Source organism: Oncorhynchus mykiss, chromosome 25 (assembly GCF_057628025.1).
Source record: "Oncorhynchus mykiss isolate SJ-2025 chromosome 25, ASM5762802v1, whole genome shotgun sequence".
Taxonomy (NCBI): Eukaryota; Metazoa; Chordata; class Actinopteri; order Salmoniformes; family Salmonidae; genus Oncorhynchus; species Oncorhynchus mykiss.
Genome location: NC_143046.1, coordinates 41,674,580 through 41,684,211, shown reverse-complemented (window position 1 = coordinate 41,684,211; position 9,632 = coordinate 41,674,580). Strand labels below are relative to the sequence as shown.

The 9,632-nt window shown below is 44.9% G+C and overlaps 1 protein-coding gene across 1 annotated transcript; it reads left to right on the top strand.

Annotated features, from left to right (window-relative positions):
• Positions 1–672: 672 nt before the first annotated feature.
• LOC110505176 (protein ATP1B4) lies at positions 673–7,899 on the top strand. The gene is made up of 9 exons (XM_021584206.3): positions 673–886; positions 1,103–1,172; positions 1,901–2,126; positions 3,973–4,101; positions 4,234–4,341; positions 4,843–5,042; positions 5,929–5,985; positions 6,135–6,227; positions 6,346–7,899. The coding sequence occupies exons 2-9, from the start codon at positions 1,107–1,109 to the stop codon at positions 6,505–6,507; spliced, it is 1,041 nt and encodes a 346-aa protein (XP_021439881.1). The 5' UTR covers positions 673–886; positions 1,103–1,106; the 3' UTR covers positions 6,508–7,899.
• The last annotated feature ends 1,733 nt before the right edge of the window (positions 7,900–9,632 follow it).

The following is a 9,632-nucleotide window of genomic DNA, read 5'->3' as shown; positions in this document are numbered from 1 at the left end:
ATTTATAAGCAAAGTGTTAAAATAACTATTTTGGTGCGTGCGAGAAAATTTCCCTTCACAAATAAGTGAAAAAAATGAGCACAATGGTAAATAAAATATGTTTTTCCATGACGACATGCCTCCTTTCATGTAAAACAATATAAAAAACGAAACAAAAAAAAACAGCAAGTCCATGGGCGAGCAGATCGGGACGTGACTGGCGTGCAGATAGATAGCCCTTGATGATGAGATATATTTGAACTTCGCAGAACGACGTTTATGGTGATCAGTCGGTGATGGGCGGTTGCACACATTGGGTCTGTACTTTCAGAGTGAGATGCAGATACTTAATACACGATCATCAATACACTATTGAAATGTTCCAGTTGCATGCCATTTCCCCTAGTCTTCAGCAAACAATGGCCATTTAAAAAAGCACAAACATAGATTCAAAATGAGTGATAAAACCCCAGTTAATCCAGATTTGTGCACGATGGTGACTGACGGTAGCATGTTGGGAATGACAAAAAATATTTTTGGTGTGCTGCGGCTTTGCCTGAGCCTCGGCTCAGTTCAACAGACAATGGTGCTCTGGTGTGCGTGTGCAGAATACGGTGCATCGGCCCATGCACTGTTGCCAAAAGTTCTTCTCCGATAAAAAAAAAAAGCCCTTGCCCCCCCCCCCCCCCCCCCCCACCACCAGTTTTCCTCTTTTCAGTGTGCACTCATTCATTCTATGATGCTCGCCTAGTTGAGAGGAGATTCTCTGTGCCCAGCTCCCGTTGTTTGCGTTAAACTTTCTAATGAAATCAAAAATTACTTTTTGACCAATTTAGAATTCGTTCTACTTAGGGTCAAGAGGGATTCAAGACAATCACAGAACTTTCCCTGCAAAAGAAAACTTCAGGTATGTCAAGATAAGTTTTTAATATTTTTGGGAAATCAGACCCAGGAGTTGAGCCCCAAAAATGTTTTAAATAGTTTCTCAATGTTTGGTCCTCAAACTTAAAAAACTGCAATGGATTTCCATAACTTTCTAAGGATGTTAGGATGTGTCCCTTTAATTCCTTGGGGACGCTAGTAGATGTGATTGGTTTAACAAGTACCTTTCTCCCCTGTGAAGAATTATGGAGCCCAATTGTACTGCGGGAGGGGCTGAGGAAGAGCACCATGGAAACTACTCACCAAATCCAGTAAGTCTGCTTTAGAATACAGAGGATGACATGAAAACGAATTGATTTCTGGGACTCATTCTACTGTCTACAAGTGCATGTCACAAGAGGTTTGGGGTACCATTCCTCATGAATTGAATTAATAATTAATTAAATTCCCATTTCTGTCTGAATATAATATAATAGGATACAATAGAATAGAGAGTTCTTAAAAACAAAACTCCACTTCATTAAGGAAGTGACATTCTAAAAACCCCAGGGGGTTCCACTGAACGCTGGGGATCTTTCTGGGGCCTCTCGATGCTGAGAATCAGTGTATAACATCTGGCTGTCGCCGTGACCCTCCAGCTTGGCGGCAGCTGTTTCTCCAAGCAGGAAGGTCAGCCTTGAGGAGGAGAGATCTCCCAAAGAGGGCCACTGGGGTCACGGTGAATGTCAATTTAGCAGAACATGGCGGGACATGATGGAACAGGATGAGACAGGACCATCGCGGAGTAGTGTTGCTATAGTGGATGCCATACAGTTTTAAAAAAACTGTAAATACTTGATACAAAGGAAATAATAGCATTTATCTAAATAATAAACATGGCGGTTAACCTAAAAAAACATGGCTGATTATAATAATCAAAATATGTCTTTCTGTAATGAGTTGGAACAAATAGATAGTGATTGTTAACATCGTGGCAAGGCAAAGTCAGACTGGGAAGATTCTTACCTTCCTTTTCCCGTCTCATTTGTCCCTGTGCCAGTCTGCCGAGGTGGCGCCTGGCAAGCACGCGGTGGCAGAGGCCTTGGAAGAGGTGCAGGAGGAGTTGATAGAACATCAACCTCTGGAGCAGGAAGACCTGAACTTCGAGAAGTGGAAGCCGAAGCCAAAACCCAAGAGGACGCTCCACGAGAAAGCGTTCGATGTGAAGACATATCTATGGAACGCTGAGACCAGAGAGTTCATGGGCCGCACTGGGCATAGCTGGTGTAAGTAGAAGTGCTCAGTTTGCAGAAGTGCTCAGTAGTAGCGGTAGTAACTGCGGTTGCCCATGCAAATCATATCATGCAAAATATATCACCCACAAGAAAACACATTCTGTGTTCAAAGCTGCAACAGGCCTGATGACACATTGGTTCTTAATTTCTATAAAAATCCATTAACTTCTCTCTCATTTGTAATCATTACAATTTTAATCGCCAATGGTTGAAGGCAAAAGTGCTGGTTTCGTGGCTTATTGTTTTTGGATGATGGTTGGGGTGCGCTGGGGCAGTGGGTGGGATGGGGGGAGGGGGGGGGGGGTAGAAAGAAACGTGTCTCCCCAGTCCCTCGGCCCTGCTCACTGTACTGCGAGTGTGTGTGTGTCCAAGCTCAATGTTTACATAGGTGCACAGACGACTCTGTCCCGATGCGGACAAAAACAAGGCTGCCTGGGGACGGCTTCCCGGTAGGAGTGCGGTGTTCTGAGTCACACGCTGGCCAGGAATCACATTCCTCATACCCCTCACCCAGCTTTCCACTGCCTTTTTCACAAAGCCCCCGTGACCTCCGCATTTGACCCTAGCGTGCTTGTGGCCCCACGGTCGCAGGCGAACACGTAAAGAGTAGACAAGCAAGATTTTTTTCTGTAGACAGAAAAAGTTGTCAAATTTCATTGCCAGTTTTGCGCAGTCCGCCAGACAAACTTTATTGGCAGAGGCTGTTACCTAGAGTTTGTTTAGGCGGTGATGATGGAGCAGAGCTCTTTATCCGACAGCCTGGTTGCTATGCAATCTGACAGCCTCGTTACTATGTGACTCGTTTGGGTTTGAACTCCCTCAAGCCTAACCAATGCACTACCATACGAGAGCACTAACATACGAGACCGGTCCAACGGGCCAAGATTTGAGAAAATGACGCAAGCAAGAGCATGTTCCTCCTTCCTTGTCTGAAAATGAGAGTTTTTTTCCCTCATCGTGCCCAGTACTGAAGAAGACAAGAGGCCAGGCTCAAGACAGGAAGCGATTGCTTAAGAAAGCAATGTGTGCACACTTGTGAAGGAATGGGGCCCCATGTGCCTCCTGGCAAGAAAGGAGGGGGGACTGAGTTTGAAGTCGGTGATGTGTGTCCTGTGTAAGAGGAGTGTGAGAGGGGGACACAATACCAGAGTGGGGTGATCGTGGCTCCTTGGAGCTGGCCGCGGCTCTATGGCTGCAAAAGACCGTCACTATGATGGCAACCGGAGGTTCACTGTGTTCCTGAGTGAAAGGACAGCTGGGAGAATTCTCACTGAGCTCAAACAGAAAGGCCTTTGTGGGCTCAGGGGACGCAAAGCTGGCTGCAACCAGCCTCCTGTGAAATTGCCTGCGCAGCAAAAGCCATTTAAATTTAGGGCACATTTGGGTTTGATTAGTTGCTAATGGACTGTTAATTGTAATTCGGGCAGAACAATGGTAGTTCTCAAGGTTTCCTTTTTCATACAGTTCAGGTCATTTGAATGAGTTTGTTAGTTAACAAATGAGTTTCGTAACAAAGTACAAACTGATTGGAGTGATTTCCATTTACAGACGTGGAGAGGCAACACTTTTGTCACATTGGAGAGCATCCAGAGCAAAGACAGTAGAAGTGTCTAGACAGCCCAGACAGTTCCAAATTCCAACATAATAACTGGAGATTCTTTATACTTCATTATTTTCCCCAACTCAAATCAAAGAATTTCCATTCTGATAGACACTGATAGCCATAACCACAACTATTACCCTTGCCGTTCTTCTAATGATCTCCATTAAACTGAATGACAGTGACCGTGAATGTAATTCATTCTCTATATCTGACCTCCATGTTACCTCCTTCTAGTTCTGATCATCCTCTTTTACACTGCGCTGTATGCCTTCCTGGCGGCCATGTTTGGTGCCTGTATGTGGTGCCTCATGCTGTCCATCAGCCCCTACCACCCAACCCACAACGACAGGGTGATGCCACCAGGTAAATATGAATTCTAACCCCCCACTCCCTATTTCTCTCTCATTCTATCCCTCTATCCATCCTCCATCCCTCTATCTGTCCATTCTATCTGAACGTAAGCACAGTTGACTGTCTATGGGTTTCCTTTGGCAGGTATGACGATGTCCCCACAACTGGATGGGCACTATGAAATCGCCTTCAACGCCTCCGACCGCAAGTCTTGGAAGAAGTATGCAAAGCTAATGGAGGAACAGCTAAGATGTGAGTCAGATACCAAACATGGTGGAATAGTTGGCATTTTGCCAAACTTGAATAGTAACTTGCAGGAGTGTGGTCTGAAAGTTTGCTGAAGATAATGTTTATTATTGCTGGGTTCGATGGGATTCAAATGTTGGGGACATGTTGGGGGTATAACATTGAAGCAGAGCAGGCACACAGTTAGTTAATCCTCTCCCCCTTACCTTCCCTACCTTTGTCCCCTGTCCCAACTGCCACTGGGAGAACAGCATGCTGGGAAGGGAAAGCCTCTTTGTGGGCAGAGCGTATCCATTGAGTTCTGCTCTTTTTTTCCGTTCTTCAGCGGTCCGCTTTTGTCAGACTGCCTGAATCAGAGGCCCGGCGGAGCAATCGGTTTATTTATGGGATCCCCCCCTCACCCCTCATGTCCCTTGTTTTTTAACATTCTCAATTTCCGTGTTTCAGTACTAACCACTAAACCCCCATTAAAAAACGAAAAATAATTGTTTCATGTCTCTCTTTCAGCGTACAATGATGCCCTACAAGAGCAGAGGAACATCCAGTGTCCGCAGGATGCGTACTTCATGCAGGACGATCAGGAGGAGAGCGCAGAGAGGAAGTCGTGCCAGTTCAAGAGGTCCTGGCTGGGCGAGTGCTCAGGGCTCCAGGACCCCCACTTTGGCTTCTCCCAGGGGAAACCCTGCATTCTCCTCCGAATGAACCGGGTAAGACACAGCTCAGATTTGATGAGATCTCCACCATGGAGGGCCCCTCTGTTAGCCTGGTTCTGGATCTGTTTGTGCTGAGAGACCACCTCCTGTGGTCATTGTCATGCTATGGAGGGCCCCTCTGTTAGCGTGGTCTTAGATCTGTTTGTGCTGAGAGAACACCTCCTGTGGTCGTTGTCATGCCAAACATGGTTGGCACGATCATAGGAGTTGGGAACGACAGTCCAAACAGATCTGAGCTCAGGCTATCACTCTATAGCATCAGTCAAGTAACATGAACTTCATCCTATAGCTGCATATATAATCAGCGATTGCTAAGAGGTAATGTTATTTGTTATAGTCGTAAAGTGGAGTTTATCGATGAAATGGAGGAAGATGCCATTGAGGTAATCTGAGATAGATGCAGACATTTCAGTGACATCTTGTGGCCATCGTGAGGAGCAGATGAAAATGTTATTGTAATGTGAATACAGCAATTCTGTGACTAGTCAATGTCATTGTTACCATTATATACTGTAGCCTAAAGTTGTATTGTCCCCATTTGGAAAAGACTAGAGTGAAACCTGGCGGGGATATCCAAAATGAATCGTATTGCTAGGTAGATGATTAGACACATTTTTTTAAATTAAATGTTAATAAATCCTGACTTGGTAAAGTTGAACAAGATACCATATACAGCTGGTCTCAGCTGGAGGTTAGAATGGATGCGTTCAACCCAACATTATTTGGATGAGACCTGATGTCATGACTGGTGAAAAGTCTCTGAAGAAAACTGAAGACAGCCACTGGGAATGATAAATATGCATCGTTTTGCAACATTGTTTCTCAACAAAAATGATGATATAACAATACAAGGGTCCCTTTTATTGCTCTCGTCCTGTAGATTCTTGGCTATTTACCTGGTCAAGGCACTCCAGTGAACGTGACCTGTGGAGTCAAGGTACAGTAACCGACAGCATTCTTCCCTTCCAAACATCTCAACCATAACCGGGGCTGTAAAATATCTCTCCGTGACTGAATATCATAACCGCTTATGGGACATGGTGTTAGTCACAAAACACGACTCACTGTGACCTCTCACTCTTTCAGAAAGGAGTGCCAGAAAGCTTGGGAGAACTTCAGTTCTTCCCCAAGAGCATTTTCAACCTGATGTACTACCCGTTCTATGGGAAGCTGAGACACGTAAGTGAGGATTTTCAGCAGCATGATTTCCGCTGCTGCTCTCATGATCTAGATTATATGCATGATCATAGTGACGATAGCAACTCAAGTTGCTTTTGTCCCATATCCCTTCTCCCAGGTGAACTACACAGCGCCGGTGGTGGCCGTGCGCTTCAATGGGCTGCAGTACGACACCCACATCGTTGTAAAATGCAAACTCAATGGCAAGGGCATCATCAATGATTCGCCTACCGATCGCTTCCTAGGCAGTGTGTCCTTCTCCTTTGATGTGGGCGCATAGTAGTATTCCCCATCCTACTGTTGGTGTGATGTCCTCATGACAACCAGGAGACAGGAGAATATAGGGGAAAAAATCTCATTATGTTGAATCCTTGTTTTTCATAAAATAGTTGACCAGCTTCTCTCTTCTCCCATTCCCTCCTGTACCCTTGTGCCTTTTGCTGAAAATAGGGAAATATTTTTTGAATGTTAATGGATCATAAGCACAGACACCTCACCAATAGTCCTGAGCACAAGTTAAGTAGACAAACGGAATATTACCATTGAATACTTAGCAATATTAATACCACTAGCTAGGTTTATGAAATACAAGGTTCATCTCACAGATATATTATTATACAGTACAAGCTGCCCTATAGTTAGTCTCTGTAGCTATGCAATTCCATGTATAATTTAAGACATGAATAGACCATTATTAACAGACAGAAACTGTACAATACTGTACAATAAGAATATAAGCGGAACATGTTAAGCACATTTTGATTTGAAATCAAATTCTGTACTAATTTCTTTTGATTTTGTATCTCTCAACATCATATCTATTGTGTTTTGTAGACTCCAAAGGCTACCACATGAACAATGGCAGGACACTTTTACTTACACAGTAAAAAAAGAAACAGTAAATGACTAGGTTACATTTCAGGTTTTGTTGTTTGTTAACTCCTTATTCCACATGTATTGATCATATATAAGCCCTATGCTGCCATTTTGTTTCCTTTTCTTTTGTATGAACACAACAAGACTGCTACTGAGAATGTAATACCGCAGGCTGACATTGATCCCTATATTAGCTGATGGAAACTAAGATCTACTCTGTAAACAGACAAGAGTTCACACCGTTGATAAACTTGTATACCAGTCTTGCACGCTCTTAACGAAATAACAGGCTATTTTGATATAGGCCTATACTTAATCCTTGTTACTGTATTTTTGCTATGATTCTACTAAACCTGGTATCCATGTTGTATTTATTCTGATGTATACTATAATAAATACAATGTTGATAAGAACAATGTTTTTCCATAGGAATGTATTACCTAATTGTGTAGCAGGCCAAAATATATTGTTTTAAGTAGTGATATATTTTTTACATGAAACTCTTTTCTTATGTTGGTTGTCAAGCAGACTACATTAAACATAACCTATTACACACGCACAAACAAGATAGGTCTACTTTGCCCAGATATGTTCAAAGGCATTGCAGAATTATTTATTAATTTTATTCCATAATGTTGACATGGTGCAATCAATTATCAAAACTGCCTAAAGAATTGGAAATTCGAGCTAAGAAATATTCGAATAGTGAGCGTTATGCCAATTCATATTGTTTAATAAAACCATAACACTGTAGGAAATGTATACAATAAACTTGAAACTGAATTGACTAAATTAACAATGTGTATCTGTCATTGTGTACTATTAAGAAATCCTGAAAAAATGACCTGATTTGACACTTGTCAAGTATCAAACCACAACATATCAAGTAAAATCAAATGACATTGTTACGGTGCGTGAATGAGGACCCAAAAGCGAATTAATGTAAACAGAGCTTCTTTAATAACCAAACAAAGGTAGGCTCAGATGGACCGGCAGATTCCGACAGGACAGGACAAGGTTGCAGCAAACATGACGATAGTCTGGTTCAGGCATGACTAACACAAACAAGAATCCGACAAAGACAGAAACAAAAACAGAGAGAGATATAGAGGACTAATCAGAGGGAAAAAGGGAACAGGTGGGAAAAGGGGTGACGAGGTAGTTAGGAGGAGACAAGGAACAGCTGGGGGGAAAGAGGGGGAGAAAAGGTAACCTAATAACGACCAGCAGAGGGAGACAGGGTGAAGGGAAAGGACAGAAACAAGACACAACATGACAATACATGACAGTACCCCCCCACTCACCGAGCGCCTCCTGGCGCACTCGAGGAGGAAACCTGGCGGCAACGGAGGAAATCATCGATCAGCGCACGGTCCAGCACGTCCCGAGAGGGAACCCAACTCCTCTCCTCAGGACCGTACCCCTCCCAATCTACTAGGTACTGATGACCACGGCCCCGAGGACACATGTCCAAAATCCTACGGACCCTGTAGATGGGTGCGCCCTCGACAAGGATGGGGGGGGGGGGGGGGAAGACGAGCGGGGGCGCGAAGAACGGGCTTGACACAGGAGACATGGAAGACCGGGTGGACGCGACGAAGATATCGCGGAAGAAGAAGTCGCACTGCGACAGGATTAATGATCCAAGAAATACGGAACGGACCAATGAACCGCGGGGTCAACTTGCGAGAAGCGGTCTTAAGGGGAAGGTTCTGAGTGGAGAGCCAAACTCTCTGACCGCGACAATATCTAGGACTCTTAGTTCTACGCTTATTAGCAGCTCTCACAGTCTGCGCCCTATAACGGCAAAGTGCAGACCTGACCCTCTTCCAGGTGCGCTCGCAACGTTGGACAAAAGCCTGAGCGGAGGGGACGCTGGACTCGGCGAACTGAGATGAGAACAGCGGAGGCTGGTACCCGAGGCTACTCTGAAAAGGAGATAGCCCGGTCGCAGACGAAGGAAGCGAGTTGTGGGCGTATTCTGCCCAGGGGAGCTGTTCTGACCAAGACGCAGGGTTGCGAAAAGAAAGACTGCGTAAGATGCGACCAATAGTCTGATTGGCCCGTTCTGCTTGACCGTTAGACTGGGGGTGAAAGCCGGAAGAGAGACTGACGGAAGCCCCAATCAAACGGCAAAACTCCCTCCAAAATTGAGACGTGAATTGCGGACCTCTGTCCGAAACGACGTCTGACGGAAGGCCATGAATTCTGAAAACATTCTCGATGATGATTTGTGCCGTCTCTTTAGCAGAAGGAAGCTTAGCAAGGGGAATAAAATGAGCCGCCTTAGAGAACCTGTCGACAACCGTAAGAATAACAGTCTTCCCCGCTGACGAAGGCAGTCCGGTGACAAAATCTAAGGCGATGTGAGACCACGGTCGAGAGGGAATGGGAAGCGGCCTGAGACGGCCGGCAGGAGGAGAGTTACCGGACTTAGTCTGCGCGCAGACCGAACAAGCAGCCACGAAGCGACGCGTGTCATGCTCCCGGGTGGGCCACCAAAAACGCTGGCGAATGGAAGCAAGCGTA